The 20,170-nt window shown below is 36.2% G+C and overlaps 1 protein-coding gene across 5 annotated transcripts; it reads left to right on the top strand.

Annotated features, from left to right (window-relative positions):
- LOC134838880 (short transient receptor potential channel 4-like) lies at positions 1-20,163 on the top strand. Of its 5 annotated transcripts, none has more exons than XM_063854179.1 (2): positions 1-839; positions 15,981-20,163. In XM_063854179.1, the coding sequence occupies exon 2, from the start codon at positions 16,139-16,141 to the stop codon at positions 19,871-19,873; it is 3,735 nt and encodes a 1,244-aa protein (XP_063710249.1). In that variant the 5' UTR covers positions 1-839; positions 15,981-16,138; the 3' UTR covers positions 19,874-20,163. The 5 variants fall into 5 exon arrangements, with proteins under 5 accessions (XP_063710249.1, XP_063710247.1, XP_063710246.1 ...); XM_063854177.1 differs by having other exon boundaries at positions 15,842-20,163; XM_063854176.1 differs by lacking the exon at positions 1-839 and adding an exon at positions 2,474-2,542 and having other exon boundaries at positions 15,842-20,163.
- The last annotated feature ends 7 nt before the right edge of the window (positions 20,164-20,170 follow it).

The raw sequence follows: 20,170 nt of genomic DNA, 5'->3' as shown, positions 1-20,170 counted from the left end.
TTTCGTTTTCCTTCGTTGCTTTAAATCCCATCAAGATTTTTTCACTTTTATCGATAATTTAAAACTTTATTGTTTAACTTTAATGTTCTCTTTTGTCATTTTATGATATTGTGTCTACCATAAAAATCTGAAGCGAAACTATGTTCAAATATTTATTCAGATCATGGTCATTAAACTCAGCGGAGTGAAAAATTTGTACGGGTGACTACCTTGTTAAATCTAACGTCCACTTGTAATCATGTTACATGGTATACGTGCGGGCAAGCAGATCCGGTCCAGGAGCAGATAAAATGAGAGATCGAAAATATCTCGAAATTATATGCAAATTTTTATGCTGGCGTGGTGTTGTAAACTGTATAAAAGACTAGGCTACCTTCTATCTATAATTTAATCAGTTATCCTAGTATTCTGTTAGCAATTGAAGAAAACTTATACGAATTGCGAAAATCCCCCCGCGCTACCTTTAGAGAAAACTCCTTGTTCATGACCTGAATAAAAAAATGTGCAATAGAGTTATATGCATCAATTTGGCATCAAAAGCAAAAACAAATGTCAGCCAATTTCTTTGCTAATATTAACTTTAAAAGGATTTACTTGCAATATTACAAAGACAACCAAGCGTTTCTCAATAAACGCAAACGTTACTCAAAATATGCTATTCGACCGTTCTGCGGATAAAGCAGTCTTTTCGTGTCGAGACATCCCTGTTCGATTATCTATCGAAAACAACCTAAAAACGGTTTCTGCGACGTTCTAGCAATAAAAACGCAAATGATCCAGTTTCGGACAAATAAATTGCCTGCAACTAAAACATGGAAGCAAATATTGCGCTCCTAAAGGTAAGCGATTTGAAGTATTGCATTTTAATAAGCTTTCAAAACCAATTTATTTCCGCTTTGAAACTACACCCTTTAGGTGTTATTTATGACACCGTGAAACTATTTTGAGGCAATCGAATAAGAAAAAACAACGCTTCGCTGCTTTGATGGTTTTGAAATATGTTCGTATTGTTCAAGTTCATTGTACATATCAACTAGATAGCAGACTAGCGAGAAAATGCTCTTACACAATAAAACATTGGCTCTCGGCCATCAAGTTGCGGATAAGAAAATATGGTTTTTATAATTACCTTTATTTCAATGCCAGTTTTGGAAACTCAACCAAGCCGTTTACTCCTAATAATTCCCTATTTATTCAAGTAACTAGAAAAAATTCACGGTTTTATAAAGTTCGCCAATTCTGTCATCATATCGAGTAAAATATAAGGACAAGACAAGGATAGAGGTTGGAAGTGTCCAGTTTTTCATGGATCGTCTGCGTTTGAGTCCGAGCACTTAAAATACGGGTAGGCGGTGAGGTTTCAAACGGTAAGTCAAGGGCTACGCAAGCGGGTTCCGGATTCCTAAATATGTTGTTATAAATCCAGACAAACCAAGTGCGTTCAAGCGGCGAAGCCAGCAGGAGAACATAGAGTCCATTTCTCAAGGTGACCCGAATTCACAACTCGTTAAGAACTGCTAACTGGGTTTAGGAAATTAGACGACAAGCAAATTAGACCATCAGAAAATAGCGGAATTTAGACAATAACTTGCGTGCAAATTGCGTGAATACTGGTTGTCCGTAAACTCCGTTTTTTACGGTCGTCTAATTTCTTGTCTAATTTCCTAGGCCCCACTGGTAACATACTAGTATGGTTGCGTGGTTGCAAGTAGTTGTGTTTGTAACCTGCTGTCGCGCCAAAGGGCTCTTATCTTAACTCCGATCTGTATATAGCCCTGCTTGAGCCAGTTATGGGCAGACAAATAAGTTAATATTCCACTACGATCTAAACGTATCCTGGTAAGAGCGAACCCTGTAAACTAGCAATTTAACTGAGTTAGCAACATGTCACTAAGAACATACAAACTTTTCCTTTAACATCAACTAGCAGACCAACCGAAAAACCATAATTTCGAAAGCCGAAAAAATTGCAAATATTTAAAAACACAAATGAACGAAAATAACCCAAAATGAATCAATTTCAAACTGACAGTTAGGGTAACGTAAAGGCTGTCTTAAAAATTTGTCAGATCGAACACTTGATTAAATTAAACTTCGCGAGAAAATACAGATATATAATTCTTTCGATTTATTTTGTTTATGAGTCATAAAATATGGAAACATGTCTCAGTCTCTTACGCAAATAAGTTTTGGGTACTTTTTTGATTAGCCCTTTATTTGTAGGTGCAACAAAACTCTCCTGAGTACCATAGGAACAAAAAAGGTTTTCAAATGGACTTTCTAAATAGACGCAATTGTCCTACATTCCAAATCAAAATTCCCTGTTTTGGCAAAAAGTCATATGCAATTTTGAATTGTAGTAATGCCGACAAATTTCCAATATAAGTGGGGAGAGTTCAAACTCCATATTAATCCAATGTGTCAAAAGGAAATCAAATAACTCAATAGAAAAGCTGAGATTTGATTAAAAAAGCTTGATAAATCTCTTTATCTAGAAACAGATTATTATTTCAACAGACAAATGGTTCGGAAACCAAATAAGGTTAGTTAAATGAACCGTAAACAGGGAAAACAAAGAAGTCCACATTTGTTGGGAAACAATAAGACAGATTTGAGGTAAGTGTTCATACATTCTCTTTTAGCGCCAAACGATTCTTTTCGTGCCAAAAAAAAAACACCCAACTAATTATCTTTTGTTTTCTAAATTCACTAAAACACCAATTCGAAGCAGCGCTTCTCATACGATTATCAAGAGCTGATTCAAAAACTTAAAAAATTTATATCGTTTTTTTTTGTTTCAACTGCTCTTTTTTTTCCAACCCAGCGCAGCAGTCCATATATTGTCGCGAGTGGTGCCATCTTCAAGCCCTTTAAGTTGTATCTAGCAGTCGTTCACGTAAGTCACACATGAGGTTAAGAAAAATAGACTCTATAGCCATTGGCTCAAGGGCCAGAGACGCTATCTCTTGTGCTTTTGTACCTAAATCAGTCGGAGCCAACTCGGTTCACTTAGGTCATGAACTTTAGGGTCGTTACAGCCTAACGACTACTACCAAAATACCCCCACTCTAGATAGAAATAGGTACGCCCCATCGCTGGGTCTCTAAATATTTTGAACACGAGAATGCTATTAAAAATAGGGCTGGGAACTCAAGTAATTACTACTAGAGCGTTGAGAACATTTTTAAATTTAAGTTTCGAAAAAAAACCATTAAAATGTCACATCTCGAAATTTTTAAGGACTTGAGCAGACATATGTGGAGGCAAGATTCGCAAACTCCTCGAATGACCTAACAGCCACTAACTAAAGGGTTGAGAACTTCAAAATTTGAAGAAAAAAAAATTAAGTTTGCTAAAAATTTTTTGAAAAAAATCACAAAAACATCATATCTCGAAAACTAAAAAGATTTGAGCAGTCAAATTTGGAGGCAAGATTCGCAAACCCCGAGGGCTGGAAATTCAAGAAAAAAATAAAATTTAAGTTTTCTGAAATTTTTAACAATCACAAGCAACGTCATATCTCGTAAGCTACAAAAACTTGAACAATCGAAATTGGGAGATTGGAAGTGAGATTCGCAACCCCCGATATCATTCTGACACAGCCCAAATAGTGTTGGGAATTTCAATACTTGAAAACATTAAAATCTTGATAACTACAAGAGTTTGAGCAGTCAAATTTGGAGTCATGATTCGCAATTCTTGAGAGTACTCTGATACCACCCATTTACAGGGTTGGAAACTTCAAGTTTGATAAACTATTTTAAAATTAAGTTTTCTGAAAAATCTAGAAAAAATATTTCGTACAAAAATATTTTGGATTTGGGCATTCATAATTGGAGACCAAATTAACAACCCCTGGGGGAAATGTGAGGGCATCCCACTATTGTGTTGCTAACTTTTACCTCGATCGAACAAACACTAGACAAATTAAACATGGGGAGATTTGTGTCACACGCATTTAAATATAGTATAGATTAGTTTTTGTTGGACATTGAACATTTCGTCCATTTCAGATGGATCAAACTAGAACTCTCCTTATCTCAACAAAACCAGATAAAACGCATTCAAGAAATTAAATTCAGATATTCACGACATCTGGATAGCAACTCTGGAACTAATCTACTTGAAATCAAATAATTTAAATAAAACTCAATAAGCTTAATAAAGTAATACTCTTGATGTTTTATAACACTCAAAAATTTTAGACCGTCAGGTCAGTTGAGTTGGGAACTTTTATGTTGCTTCGAAAAACTTGAGCATGACAAGGCCAATTCGAAGTTTTGAAAAACGCATTTCAAACAAAAAACTTCTTGATATGACCGACTGGCACAGTAACTCAGATTCCAACAAAACATCCACATCGAGAAAAATAATTATCTGAACATTTCAGTTTTTCAATTTTTTGGAATAACATAAGCCAAAGACTAAGATGATATAACATAAGCCAAAATCCTCTGAAAATTTATAACGGAAACTATATAATCGCAACGTAATAACCACAGCAGCTAAAAATAAATTTTAATAAAATTGAACACAAATAGCAATGATTGCCTAAATTTGAATTTTTATGAAATTAAATATGTCAGCGAGTGACAAACATCTCAAGCTGAAATCCGTGGACAAGTGTTCAACAAAAACCCTAACACCCGGTTGCTTTAACTTTGCTTATCGCAAGAATTTGCTCTTTCTTTTTCATTGCCCCAGTCCTTTACTTCCTCGCCTTAAGAATTTGGGCCTCATCTTATGAGGAGATACATGTCATCAACTTTGCCCTAACCCGAACCAGCTTGTGGACCCGGATGACACTGGGCCACCTCCAACCGTGAACAAAGAGGGATTCGAACCCACAACATTCGCGTTAAGGGTAGCAGGAGTAGACGTATACAAAGACAAAAGAACGAGCAAGAGCCACACCCGATCCAACTTTATTACCCTTGCGATAGCAAAGGTATTCAAATCGGGTACTAGACTTTTTCCCATAAACAACTTTGTTCACAGATTTCAGCGTGTTACTCCAATAAATTCACAGTTCAAATTTTTTTTGTCAGCTTAGTTTCCGCTTTGTTTTTACCATCCCACTAAATCGCTTATTTGAACTTTAGTTTTTTAAAGAATACATAGGTGCTGTTGTGGTCTTGATTTACCTCTGCTGTTACTTTGTAATTTTTATAACCTTGACAGCGTATATATCTTTTTTTTCTTTCTATTTTTTCGATTAAAAACTTTCTTCTGCCCAAATGATTTCGGCCTTTATTATATCGGCTTATTGACCTAATTTCAAGTAATTCAATGGAAACATAATTTTTATGCTCATCTGTGGACTGAACAAAATGCAAAACATCATAATAGAAATTATAATTCAAATTTTTCATGAAAGTTTTTTTGTTCGAACTTTTTTTCCTTGATCGATTATCGTTGTATAGCAAAAAAGCCAATTTCTAAATTTTCTCAGTTGGCTGTATGAGTGCTTGAATCATCTTTATTTCTATCGACTAGCCAGTCGTCTTTCTAGTTTGAAAAGGTATTGCAATCGGGTACTAGACTTTTTCCCGTGAATACATTTGTTAACAGAATGGCCAAAATCCGAAAAGGTAAATTTAGATTCACTTCCTAATTATTTCAAATTTCTTTGTTTTTCCGGTACACTTGGTCTGGAGGTTAAGAATACGCCTGGGACGACAATGGTCCATAGGTTCGAATCTGACAGGACCTATATCTTAACAAGTGGGAAATATTCCGTTTCAAAAAAAAAAAAAATAGTCGGCCTGTTATTTGTCTGCTTATGTTTTGTCGGCTTTGTTGCCATATTGTAGAATTGTTGTTTGTTTTAGTTTTTTAGCAGTATAGTTTTTTAGTGTTCTGATTTGCCTCTGTTGTTTGTAATTTAACTAACTTTGACTTTGTATGTTTTTCTTTTTTTTTTAAATTTTTTTCGCTCAAAAATTTTGTTCTGCTTATATTATTTCGGCCTATTTTTTATCAGCTTGGTGACCTAATTTCTAGTCGTTCCATGGGAAACATAACTTTTAATCTCACCGCTGGATCCCACAAAAAACTAAAAATCTTCGTACAAGTTATAGTGTCATCACAAATATATTTTTTTTGTTTTTCTTTTCCGGCTTGATAGGTTTCGGCCGCTATTATGTCGGCTTAATGGCCTCATATTGCATCTTTCGGCGAGCAAAAAAAAGTGTGCGTGTGTGCATCTCTGTGTTTTGAGGGCAAGGGAGACTTAATAACTTCTTATTAGCTTTAATTTTTTTTTTTCATTTTTTGGGCTTCTTAGGTTTTGGGCTATATTATGTCGGCTTAGTTGTCTCATATTGTTTCATTTGACGTTCAAATAATGTTTTTTGAGTGTTTTGAGGCAAAGGGGACTTTTCATAAGTCTTAAATCTTAAGGATTTTTTTTTCGGCCTAAAAGGTTTCTGCCAAGGTTATTGTTACCCTTCGGGAAATTACCTTCCGATGCTAATTTCACATTCTATTGTCTCGGCATGTTTTTGTTTCAAAACTAGCCTTAGATCAGATCTAGTTTTTTCGACATTTTCGTTTTTTTTTGTGTTGTATCGCAAGTTGTGTGAAGCTCAGCCTCGCTTCTGTGTTAAAATCAGTACATCAAGATCATACAATTTTAATTTTTGGAATGTTATCGGTCTCATTTTTCCCCTGCAAATTCATTATCATTGCCCAATTGCTGTCATGCGAATCAATTAGGACAAGAAAATTATATACAAACCATGTAAGGTCATCACAAAAATGGCGAGGTTGTGACAATATAAAAAAAAATGCATCTGGTTTAGCTATTGAAATTCATGCTGCGGTATAGGATGACCTTATGCTGAGATGACTTTGATTCATGTTCTCGCTAGCTAAGTCGCGCACTAGTCAGCTTTCTATGCAGAAAATTATAATGTAATTAACCAATTCCCCAATGAAAGGCTGTCATGGTCTCAAATACAGTTACCTACTCACAAGATTGAGTGAGCAGGTAAACATATATTTTTTCCTTTCATTTATATTTCGAAAAAACCACGACAATTTCTTGAAAAACGAGCGCTCAAAAACTAATGAAGCCAAGACAGAAAAATGTTACGGAACATAAAAACCGACAAAAACGATCTTAAAAAATTTATCTTGTTGAACCTCTTTCAATTTCAAGAATCTTTTATTATGGACGCATTTTTTAAATAAAAGTAACCCATTTAAAAAACTGGGTCAATCGGTATTTTTTTTTCACTTTCGCATTAGGATAGTAATTCGCCTTTCTTTTAGTAAATGAATTGGAAATAACTGAAAACAAAACCAAATGTACAACCGCAAAAAAAATCATATCTGAACGCGAGAAAAACTAAAGAATCTACTTTTTCCCCTTTGAACGACGCAAAATTAGCCGATAAAAACATAAAAAAGATAAAATTGAGCCAAATCAAGCTTTTAACAAAAAAAAAACAAAATATTACAAAACAATAGTAATTTTACACATTAGTGGAATAAATCATCAAAAAACATTTTCAATTAATGAAAGTTGCCTACAGCACAAGAAATATCCGTGCTGAGCAGAAAAAAACATGAGCAGACAAACAATAGGCTGATATTATTTTTGAAACAGAATATTTCCATTTTGAAAAGAAAAAAGGTCTTGGCCAGATCGTAACCTGGGACCTTTGGGGTCCTAGGCATAGTCTTTGTCTCTAGACCAGTGCCCCTTAGTCACTTCGAAAATGTCAAAAAAAACTAGATCTAACAAAAAAATAAGGCTAGTTTTTATGTCAAAACAATGGAATGTGATATTAACATCGGAAAAAAAATTACCAAACTGTATCAAAACCGAAAACGATAGCTAAGATGGTAACAAAGCCGAACAAAAAATCAACAGGACTTAAGACTTTAAAAAAAAGTCCCCCTCGCCCTCAGAACACAGACACGCACACACACACTTTTTTCGCTCGTCGAAAGATGCAATATGAGGCCATTAAGCAGGTATAATACGGGCCGCAACCTTTAAAGACTGAAAGAAAAAAAAGCCGAATTTGTTTTTGTGAGGACACTATAACTTCTACGAAGATTTTTAGTATTTTGTGCGATCCAGCGGTGAGCATAGAAATTATGTTTCCCTTGAAACTACTAGAAATTAGGTCACCAAGCCGATAAAAAATAGGCCGAAATAATTTGGGCCGAATAAAATTTTCGGGCGAAAACATCAAGAAAAAAAAAGAAAACATACAAAGTCAAGGGTAGTAAAATTACAAACAGCAGTGGCAAACTAGAACACTGAAAAAAATATAATGTACAAAACTAAAAACAATTCTACAATATGGCAACTACGCCAACAAAACATGAGCAGACAAATAAAAAGCCGACCATTTTTTTATGAAACGGAATATTTCCCGCTCGAAACAAAATAGATCCTGTCAGATTCAGGTCCCAAAATGGGCTTATTTGAGGCCATAACTTAAATCTGCCAAAATTAGGGAATTGACGCTGGGAATCCTAATAATTTTTTCTATGATTTGAACCCTCAACCCTCAGATTTGTGCATTTAATATTCGAGAAAATCAATAAATTCAAAACAAATAGACCAAAAATCCCCCTTCTGAAACTTTTGAAGGTCGTAGAACGTGAGTTAATATAAAATAGAGAAGCGAAATATGCAGGCACACAGAAGAGCAGCCGGGTTTTCTTTGGTACCATTTTTTTGAAAGATTGGAGCAGTACTTTTTGAGAAAAATTGACTATTCGGCGAAAAGTGCAAAAAATTTCTAAGCGTGGCATAAAAAACTATAAACAACATACCCTATATATTTTCACCCAATAGTAGCCACAAATAAAGCAGCAACATATTCCTTTAAACGGTTTTTGCTTAAATAAGCTGAAATATGATTGAATTGAAATATACCAAAAGTGCCACCAAATGAGCGCTTTAATTTGCAACTTACGTTAGAATAAAAAAATCGTCGTAATAATACACAACGCTTCTCTTGTGTAAATAAGTGTAATTTTCATACTCGCCCACACCAGCTCAGAGTGTTATCATAGAAACTGATGATGAAAACTTCAATTTGCTAGTTCGAGTACTTGAATTTCAGAATGTTTTCACGTCCCCAGTAACGTACTGTCAAAACCCATCAATTAAAAAAATGTGCAAAAATAAGTGATGTCCGAACTTAACCCTAATTGAGTTCCTGGAAACACTTTTAAAAAAAACTCTCATATCTTTCTGCAAACAAATTCGATTTAATCTCAATGCCAATTAACCCAATGATAGAAAATTGAGTTAATAGGAAACTTTTCATTCCAGTGGGAAATCTAAAAATTGAATTCTTTCAAAACTATAAACCGATTTCGTTTTAACGACATTTCTCACAATTGTTTTTCACAACTGAAGAGTGCATTTTGCCTACCTTCTAGTAAATGAACTTGAATTAAACTCAATAAGTGCTTCTATACCTGAGGGGATTCATATGTGCATTTATAACTATGAACATACTTCTTTAGTTATTAGAGAAGTTTTAAAGACTTTTCCTTAAAAAATCGTCACGAGCTATATAAGAGTCTGAACGAAAGACTCTTAAAAACCGGAAAAAAACGGTACTTAGCCAAATCGGATTTAGTAATATTAGAACTACCAGAAAAACACAAATATTGAAAAGAACGTGTATTTTACATGCAGACATGCTCAAAATAGGTCAGTTGGTTGGTGGCAAAAAAAGTTAAAGTTCCGCAAAATGTAACTCAACTACGTCTATCAATGGGGTTTGAGAAATGGCATTCAAAATTTTAGAAGAAAGCCGAACCTTCAGAAGAGTCCGTGCTACGGGAACAATGCCGACAAAAAAAAACAGACTGACGATCGTCCGAAAAAGCAGAAAACTTCTAGTCTGTAAAAAATATGTTTCCGATGGTATTCCAACCAAACTCATTTCTCGTCTCAAGCAGGTGTGTTAACTCTAGGCCATATTAGATGGATAGTTAATTTAATTTGAATTTGTTATGAAGCAAGTTGAAACACGTGTAACTTTCACGTGCAAAATTTTGTGAATAAAGTTCTTTATGGGGAAAAAAGTCTATTACCCGGGTGAAACACATTTGCTTATCGCAACACCCTCGCAAGGGTAAACTACATAAAATCTCAAAAAAAAAGAAATAAATCTTTCATAACGTACCATATTCGACCAAATGTTTATAACGATCGAAAAATTGGAAAGAGAAGTCAATTGGTACATATTTGCATCAAACAATTAGCTCATAAAACTTCCAGGTGATGTTTCAACAAAAAATCAAAGTTTATAGAAAGATTTTTTTGAATTTCTGTTTCCAATTCACAGAGATGCCAGCATTTTTCATGGCTAATTGCACTTGGAGATTTCAGACTACATGACTGAACTTGTTTCCTCTGAACGTTCCGAATGATTGAATTTAAAGAAACTTGAATGGCGGATCACTTCGCAACCATATGTACCCAAAAACTGTTCCCACCTAAAATAAGTTATCTTGTGCTTATACATGCTTAATTCAAATATTTCCATATGCTTACTACGAATAACTTATCACAAATCGCTGAACTAACAGGTTGCTACTTTCTTAAATTTTGTCTCAATGTAGATGTGAAGACCTATTCCACACCTCAAAAACTTCTCTTTATCTCATTCATGATTATTTCATTAGGAATTAAATTTCGAGTTCATGACCCATACGGTACATATTAAAAGCTCCTTAGAACAGAAAAGTAGTATGCCTCATCAAATTGACTCATCTTTTTTGATTTACAATTTGATTTGCATTACAACAGTTAAACGAATACAAGTGAATCAACACAAATGCTAATCTCTTGTATGTATCAAAAAATCAAAACCCTTATCGCCTTTCAGTAATTTCATTTTCGATTTCATCTACTCAACTTGCAGACCATTTCAACAAAAACAAAAAACACCTCCTTTCATACTTCTTCTGCTTCTATTTGATTCGATTTATAAAGCTAATTCAGTAGATATATCGTTAATAACAACAGACGAAAAGACATCTATCAAGTCGTTAATCATATTCCCCAAATAATTGTCATTTTTCAAATATATTTTATGTACATGTCAAGAGATAATTGATATAATATGAGTAATGGCCTTGAAATGTCAAAAACTTAATTTAGACTTGTCACAGCAGTAGGTATGTTTGCTCACAACTTTTTTCTTAAGACAATGGAGCTTTGCTGACAAAGTTGCGACAAAACCCAAAGAGCTACTAACAAAAATGGCACCGAACGTATTGGCACCGAACGTTTGTCTTGGCAAATTTTCCCTAAATTGAAAAACGGTTATTTACCAACAAAATTAGCTTAGATATTTAGTCTCCAAGTCTCATCTGATGCAGTTTTTCTTACAAAATATTCTGAGGAGAACGAAGATCAATACTAGCTCAATACTAGATCAATACTGCACAAACTTATTTACCTTCTTCCAACTTTCGTATAACTTCCCAAATACCTTTTTAGTACTCTGGTTGCACAATCTAAAACATGGAAAACACAACAGCAGCACTTGAAGAGGGCAAACTTTTCTGATCAAACATTTCAAAGGTACTATTGGATTAAACAGACTTATTTGAAGTTTACTTAGCGCTTGCAGATATAAAACAGCATACTTCCGCTACGAAGAGATTCACATTATTGTTTTTTTACCATCTTCGCGTACGTGCCGGGAAAACTACGGTTTTCACGTCACTTTTGGCACTACAACTCCAAGTATATAACGCTAATTTAGACTGCAAATGGTCCCGAGTAGCGCAATTATTCGGCGGTACATCGACTAGAATAGCGCTCGGCTAGTATTAAGTTTAAAAAATTGAAAATGTTATATATCAGCATAAAAATCGAAACACAAAATTCAATTAAAATCAAAATACAACGAAAAAAAAAATTAAATGACAGTTTTTTCTTACAACTATTTACAATTTGCGCTGCAATCAGCGTTTGGTTCAAGTCAGCCATTACAGGTCCGGGTGTGCCCAAGGGCGGATCTAAGATTTTCTCGACCTTTTTATTAGGACTACCAAATAGATTTTCCAAGCGCTCCCAGAAAACTATTTACAAGATTTTTTGCGCCACAGGCAAACTTTTGAAAAAAAAAAACATCAAAAATTGGCCAAAAAATTGCGTTTTTCGGCTCGCGCTCCCCTTCAAAATTAGTACATATTGCCGCCAAAGGTGCCTCTTGAAAATTTTTAGGGCTGATCGCCAAAAATGGATGTCATAAACGCCAAAGGGGACCCTTTCGTTGGTGAGGGATTCGAGTCCTTGAAGAGGGCGTCCACCTCCCCCCTCCCCCCTAAACCCGACCCTGGGTTTGCCAATGATCACTATTTGTGTTGAGGAATATCATTGGCTTATTGATTGCTTAATTTCTCAGTTGCTCAGAAGAGAAATGCAAGTTTCAATTTGAGCGCACTAAGATAGTTATTTTGTATTTCTGAAAAACAAAGCTTGCAAAATTATGCTAGTTGATAGATTTTTTAATAATTTCAAACGTTTATGCTAGTCGAGCGGTCACCAATCATTCTGACCAGAAATGCCCAAAAAATAGACATAACTCAGAGCCTAGAGAAGTGCTAAAAATTGACGTTTATAGTAGAACTTGATTTGATTATGGAAAAATTGACAGATATATTTCTTCTGCTCCAAAAAAACAATGACCGTCAGTTTCTTTAAATCAAACAAGATTTTACCAAGATCTATCAGCAACCATTGATAGAGCAGATTCAAGTTTTAGAAAATGGATTCAAAACAAAAAGTTCAGCATGTTCATTCAGGCGTGTTTTTGAGCAAAAAAAAGGATTGCCGGTTGCTGTTCAAAAACTTTTTTTTCGACTTTTTTTCAAGTTAGTGTCGTTTTGTGCGTGCTAGTGTGCGTAGTATGATGAGAGAACTATATGAACGCCTAGAATCTTAATTTATTTGACATAATCGACAAAATTTTTCTTCGAAAGATGAATAGCAAACAAAAAACGAATTAAAATATATTTTCTAATTTTTGCAGAATTGTTTGTTAGAAAAAAAAATTGTTAGCAAGAAAGCTAAATGAAGCTTCGGAAACTGATTTTCCAGGAGTATAACTAAATTTTTTACTACTTGAATGAGAAATAATTGTTTACAAGACCTACTCGCTCACTTTACTCGCTCGAAATTAGACTAAAACCCAAAAAACGACTTGAAATGCCGTTCGAGTCATGATTGAAAAGGCTTCAATATTATTTATTGTTCGGTTCATTTCTATGATTATTTGACCAGATGGTCCGTGGAAAAAACACTAAAATAATAGTCGAAACAGCCATTCTTTCGAAACTTTTCAAAATGTTTCGCCTGCTGTGATACCATGAAATCCCAAAGAGCTTCAAATTGAAAAAGTCCTAGTGGTAACACCCAATTCAGGTGATTATTCCGGATCAGGGAAAAAATGTCTCTCATTTTTTATTCAGCATCTAAAAAAATTTCTAGTTCGCTCAACGTAGGCAACATTTATTTATCTTGACACACATTCATCACCTCGTCTGATTTATTTTCGGAAAATTTTTTCACATTCAGTTTCTTTTCAGTTAGTATTTAATGCTTATTTTCCTTCAGGTTACAAAGTCTGAAATTGAAACATTATTTCCAATTTGAGCTCAATAAACAACAGACAAAGAGTTGCCGAGAAAGTCATTTAGCAGCAATTTCGGTACAATTCTGTTAAATTAACCGAACTTGAATGAAAGCCGCTGCCCAAAAAACAATAACAAGCAAATTCCTTATTTTCCAGTTCCTATACCTTTAGCTACTGCCAGGTAATAGACAAGAAGGTCTAATTCAAGTTATTTCTGCACCAACAACGGGATTGAGAACTTATTTTATTCAGCCATAAAACAGATTCCCCTTCCTATCTTTATTCTAACACTTCACTAATAAAACCGACAAAAAATCTCTTGATAATGCAGACTAGTTTCATGCACATATGGTAGATATTAAGCACCAAGGTGGGTAAGACGTCCAGTTCTACGGTACATGCGAAACTTACTTCTGCGGCCGAAGTATGTTTAATCCTCCGTCACTATTTATTGTTGTCTCGATTTGAACTAGCATTTTTCGGCTCTATTACAGCTGATTATACTTCCTGCAACCTCAAATAAATAGTCAGATAGACAGAGCACCTTTCGAGATTAAACAGAACTTCACTTCCGATTTATTCGATATGACTCCTCTCTCTCCCGCTTTCTATTTCGCTCAACAAAAAAATTGAAAACAACAAAAACGTTTCTCACAAAAAAACTAACACAGAAATGTGGTCTATTTAATCCTTACTAAAAATCATTGATTGCACCAAAAACAGTTGGACATTATACCACCAACTTTGTTTTGAAAATAATTCATAAAAAAATATAAGCTGAAAACCGCATTATGTAGTGCATTCTGTAAGTATCCAGATTACATAACGCAGAAATAACAAATGATTGAATTCAGTTATGTTGAAATTTCACATAAATAGGTTGGAACACATTGGAACATTGTATTGAAAAAATTAGTTCTATTTAAATACTAAGAACTGGAAGCGCTTTTAAATGATATCACCTTGTTTGAATTCACTCTAGTGAATAGTACGCCACCGTTACTTTACACTTCTTGAACTTATAGGAATACAAATCTGAAATACTTTAACAGAGGTAACAGGAATTTCCCCTTTCAGTGTCCCTTTTAGAAAAAAACCACCTAATTTTTCCGAAGGTGACTGTAATCCTCACGTCCCGTGTTCGTTTCACAGCAACCGACCAATCTTGTTCATACTTATAATTCCAACAGCAAGCTAAATATCACACGCCAATCTACCCTTTCAAACATAAAAATTAAAAAACGGGGAAAAATAGTTTCGAAAACTTTCATTTTACGGTTTTTTTAGACGAGTGTCCAAAAATCTGTGCTGCTTGCCCGCATGCGTTATCGAGTTTGCTTACAAAAAACAATGCAGATTATCCTGCAATATGCTAGCAAACAAACCTTGGTTTTTTATAATTCCACTTAAGGCCACCATACAAATATAAGTTTCGTGATGTGAAAAATGACGTTATACACGATTTGACGTAAAAAACTCGTTAGTTATTTGGTAACTATTTTTGGATTCAATAGACATGCTCGGTGAGCTCTTGCAGTGTGTTTTCAGCTGGCGCCACTTATCTAATAAAATGGTGATATTTTATTAAACTGGAGTAGCGACATATCGGAATAGCAAACTGAAACCCCTTTGCTGTTTTCCGATCTGCCTGCCAACGCCTACTAAGCAAACATTTCCATCTATCTTAGAAGCGCAAGCTTCAGTCGAAAACTAATGTGATAAATATGTTATTATGCGATAAATGCTTACAGCTAAACCTTCATTTTGACCTAAATCAGTTTCCGAAACAGGATTTTTTTTTGCCCAAGAAGCTCTTCCATTCGAAGAACTCTGATGTTTTGTGAATAAAACAGCACACAATTACCACCATCTTTAATTTTTTGCTTATTTGAAGCCTGACTACAGTTCAAACAGCTCGACGAAAATAACGGTAATCACAAGGTTTCAAGAGTTCGAAACTGTTGATTTTTGAATTTTAAATTGAAGATACATTTGTCATTTAATTTTCAAAACAAGCTATTGAATATATTAAAAGCAAACCATTAACAACATGCAATGTTTTCATTTCATGTCCTCAATCAAATGAATTTCAGCCGCTTTTAACAAACTAAAAGGTGACCCAATTGCCAAATCCTTGTTCTATTAATTCAATATAAAACAACATTTATATATAACAAACCAATATCTACATATGCCATTTTATGTTTCAGTTAGGATCTGAAGATACTACAAGGCGACTAGCTGAACCCGTGCACCCCTACTAAGCCAAACTTCACGCTATATTTAATTTAGAATAACAGAACGACAATTGATTCCTATCTCTGAATAACTGACACCGCCTTGTTTCAGGACAACAACCATACGCTTTCAGTACTTTACGCTTCACGCGTCGATCAATTCTGGATATTTACAGCTATTCAAATGAGATCAAACTAACAAAAGCCAGTTTAATGATTGGTTAGTGACTGGCACGCACCTGCGGTCGTTTGAATGTGATTCTGAATAAAATGGGTGATAAGAACCCGGCGGCACCAATGGAAGAACTTGCAGATTGGATTCATTTCCAAGCCAGGGAAAATCCCTCACAGCGATCCCAAGACGCAGTCCACGAAGCCTTGTTAAACGCAAACGACCATAGTCGAAATCCAACAAACAACAGGAGCAGAAAATTTCGTAAAATGAGCAAAACACCACCAAAAGCTATTTTGGAATCTGAGGACAGCTATCTGAACGATTTCGCAGACGATGACGAAGACGCGTCTTCAACTAGCGAGAACCTCACCAACGACAATTTGGAGGCATCCAACGGCAAATATGGAGCTCAAATGGCGCCCACCAAAGAAATCGAAGACGAATTCATGACAGCATGTATGAAAGGAGACGGAATAACAGTGGAAAGATTACTCAAAACTGACCTTGAACACTTTGATTTCAACGATGCCAGAGGGTTCACTCCTCTTATGCATGCGATCAAAAACGGACAAGAGGAACTGGTCAGAACTCTAGTGTCAGATCCCCGAATCAGACAAGACGACTGTCTTCTCGCTGCTGTCGACAACGGAAACTACAACATCACAAGGTTTCTAATCGAGTACGGAATCGATCCGAACCAGGAAGCCAAATCCCCGGTATTCGGCCATGGCGCCACACCTCTAATTATTGCTTGTATCATTAACCACGTCGAGCTAATTCGTCTTTTACTCGAGAAAAACACCGAGCGACTTTACCTTGAACCCGAGATAAAAGGAACCACTTTGCACGACTGTAGAAAACGAATTAAGATATTGCAAGCTCTATCTAGTCCGGCATACATTGCGCTTACATGTGACGATCCAGTAAGCACCTGTTTCCAGTTATCCAAACTGTCTCGCTGGCTCGGCAACTGCGAGAACGAATTAGCCGAAGAGTACTTCGCTGTTTCTGAGCATTGTGAAACGTTAGCAGCAGAGTTCGTTAATGCTGTGGAGGACAGTTTCGATATTATGACACTTCTGTCAATGGAGACAGACATGGAAACAGGAAAAAGTGGTCTCGGTGCTCCTTTATGCCGACTCAAAGAAGCTTTGAATGGTGAGCATAAAAAATTCATCGCCCACGCGCACTGCCAATTGGCGCTTGCTGACGAATTTATCAAAGGTTTCAAAAAATGGCGCCACTTAGACGGTTCTCGCAAGTTCCGAGCAATTCTCTCCATGATTCTTCTCACCCCCATCTGGGCTATTCTGTGTATTATCTTGCCTCCACATTGCAAACTAGCTCGCTTCTTGAAAGTTCCTTTTATGAAATTTATCGCAAACATCGTCACCTATTTTATCGTTATTATGATCATCGTTTTCGAACAGATTCAAATTCTACCTCCAAGCAACACCGTTTTCACGTCACCCGAATTTGTTCACGGTTCTCCTTTACGTTGGCGCGAAGTGATATGTCTAGTTTGGCTCATAGGCCAGATTTTTGAAGAGCTCAAATCGTTTTGGTTTTTAGGTTTTGGGCGCTATTTCACAAGCACCTGGAAAATTATTGACTTATCTATCTGCGTAGTGTTTAGCATCGCGTTCGGTGCTAGAATTCTTGATATAATCGGCGGACCGGAGGTTGAAAACGACCGACAAGCTTGGAAAATTTTGGATCCCTTGCTAGTTTACGAAGCGGCCGTTTGCATAGGGACCCTTCTTTCAGTCAACCGAATTTTGAACTACTTTCGAGCTCACAGACAATTGGGAAAACTGCAAATGAGTCTGGGATCCTCGTTCGGCGAGATTACTAAGTTTATGGCCCTATTTGCTGTAATGTATTTATCCTTCGCTTCCGCCATTAATGCTCTTTATTGGAAGGATCAATACACTGCTGTGCATGCATGTTATGAGCAGTATGGCCCTTCGGAAAGTATCAGTTACGGCATCGAAAATATTAACAACACCAACGATAAATGTCCTGGCTACCTGAAAAAGCGATACACTCAAGAGGAGTTCCAGTTCCAGACAATTGGGGGTTGCCTATACCAACTTTACTGGACCCTTTTTGGTTATTCTGACATTGTGTTCGCCTCCAAAGTCTACCGAGATTGGACTCTGCATACCTTGGTCGGCTCTTGTTTGTTTATTATGTTCAATTTTCTCGCAGTGGTAGTTCTACTAAATGTTCTGATCGGTATGATTACCAAAGTGCTCGATAACATCGAGGATAATATTGACGTCGAGTGGAAATTCGCCCGTTCCTCTATTTATGCTCAGTTCATTAATGACTCCTACTGTTTGCCGCCCCCATTCAATATAATGCCAACGACGCAACATGCCCTGCAGATAATTGCCAAAATATGTGCTTGCTGTTTCTCAAATGACAAATGGCTCTACTATGCCAAGCCGTACAAATTAGAAAACTTGAACCGCAAACGTAAACAGGAAGGCAAGCTAGAAGAAATAGTTCAATCTATGAAAGACCAATATTTGCGAAATGAACAAAAAGAGGCTGAAAAAGAGGAAGTCACCATAGAACATGTTGACGGGTTAAGAAACGATGTGTCAGGGCTCAAGTTTGAAATTTTAGGCTACGTCAGACATGTCCCGCAAACACTTAGCGATATGACAGACAGACAAAACGAAATTCTGAAGGATCTTGACCGGGTCAAGGACAAACAAGCGGACCACGAGCGTCAACTGAAAGACCATAACAAACAGTTAGATGCATGTCATGAGCTTCAAATGGATAAATTGCAATACTTGGACGTTCAACAGCAATGTGAGTTCCAAAAAGTGATGCTTGAAAACCAGAAACACATTCAAGAAGCGACCGTTTTTCAGACTCAGCAAGCCGAAGAAAATACCAAATCTGCCAAAGAGAGAATCATACAAGCAAAAGAAGAACAACTAGTGAAAGTCGATCTAATTTATCAAAAACAAGAAGCATATTTCACACAACTGAAAGTAGACCAGGACAACATAATGGCACGTCAGGCGATCGAGTCTCAAAACTACTACCAGCAATTTCAGAACATTTTGAATAAGTTACAGAGACATGAAAAACGAATGGAAGAAATCGAGTCACGAGGAACGTCTCAATTTCTTCATCTCGAGACCCACAACGACGAACAACTTTCGAATCTCAGCCAGAAGCAAGAAGAGCGGTTCGTTAAACTAAAGGAAGAGAGCATTCAATTTTACTCTTCTACTGCCGAAACTCTAAAAGGAAACCAAATGAAACAGATCGAAGCCACCCATATGCTACAAAAAGATATGAATGAGAAGTTTATCACTCAAATGGATCAACTTAGGTTCAGCTACGAAAGCCGAATCGAAATCATGCTGAACCAACACAAACAATTAATCGAAACGCAGAACGAATTTATCCAAAGTTTACTAAGGGACGCTCAAAGCAATATTATTCAATGTACAAAAACAGAATCTGACAGAATTATTAGCACTTCCACGACTAACTTACCGAGTCTTTTTAGCGGCGACGAAAGCGCATTTGGAAGCACAGTTTCACTTGCAAGCGGCGATCCCGACAAGCCCAAAGCTAGCCAGCTTCTGGGTTCAAAAATACCAAAACCCACACGCAAAGAACCGGTAGCATTCCGAGGACTTGTCGGAAACTTGGTGGGTAACTTCGAACCCCACTCAAACTCGGACCACAACGGACCCTCGGGTGCTGCAAATAGTAACAAGCGGTACCCTCCAAATGTAAACAGAGCAAATGCAAAGTACTCCATGGGCTTAGACAGAGAAGGACCTAAATGGACGTAATCTCATGTCTTAAATTTTCTGCCAACAATTTCACTACCCATTCACAATGGGAAGATGAAGATACAGAGATATACACAGCATCTACTTCGAATAAACAAACGCATCACGTTTAGAAGAACGAGACCAAAGATTGCATCGATCTTACCCAAGTACGCAACCCAAGTTAAGAGAACACAACTCAGATCGAGTTTTATTTATGAAGTGCAATACCAGAAGCACAGTACTTAGGCAACTACTGCAAACTTTTCTGACAGCGGCGCGGCTACACTAAATGCACCAACTTTAGACATGTTAATC

This window comes from Symsagittifera roscoffensis, chromosome 2 (assembly GCF_963678635.1).
Source record: "Symsagittifera roscoffensis chromosome 2, txSymRosc1.1, whole genome shotgun sequence".
Taxonomy (NCBI): domain Eukaryota; kingdom Metazoa; phylum Xenacoelomorpha; order Acoela; family Convolutidae; genus Symsagittifera; species Symsagittifera roscoffensis.
The sequence above is the reverse complement of the archived record's forward strand: the minus strand, read 5'-3'. Positions and strand labels throughout refer to the sequence as shown.

What these genes read in the sequence shown, in the direction of transcription:
- LOC134838880 (XM_063854179.1), top strand. Translation starts at nt 16,139, where the DNA reads ATGGGTGATAAGAACCCGGCGGCACCAATGGAAGAACTTGCAGATTGG.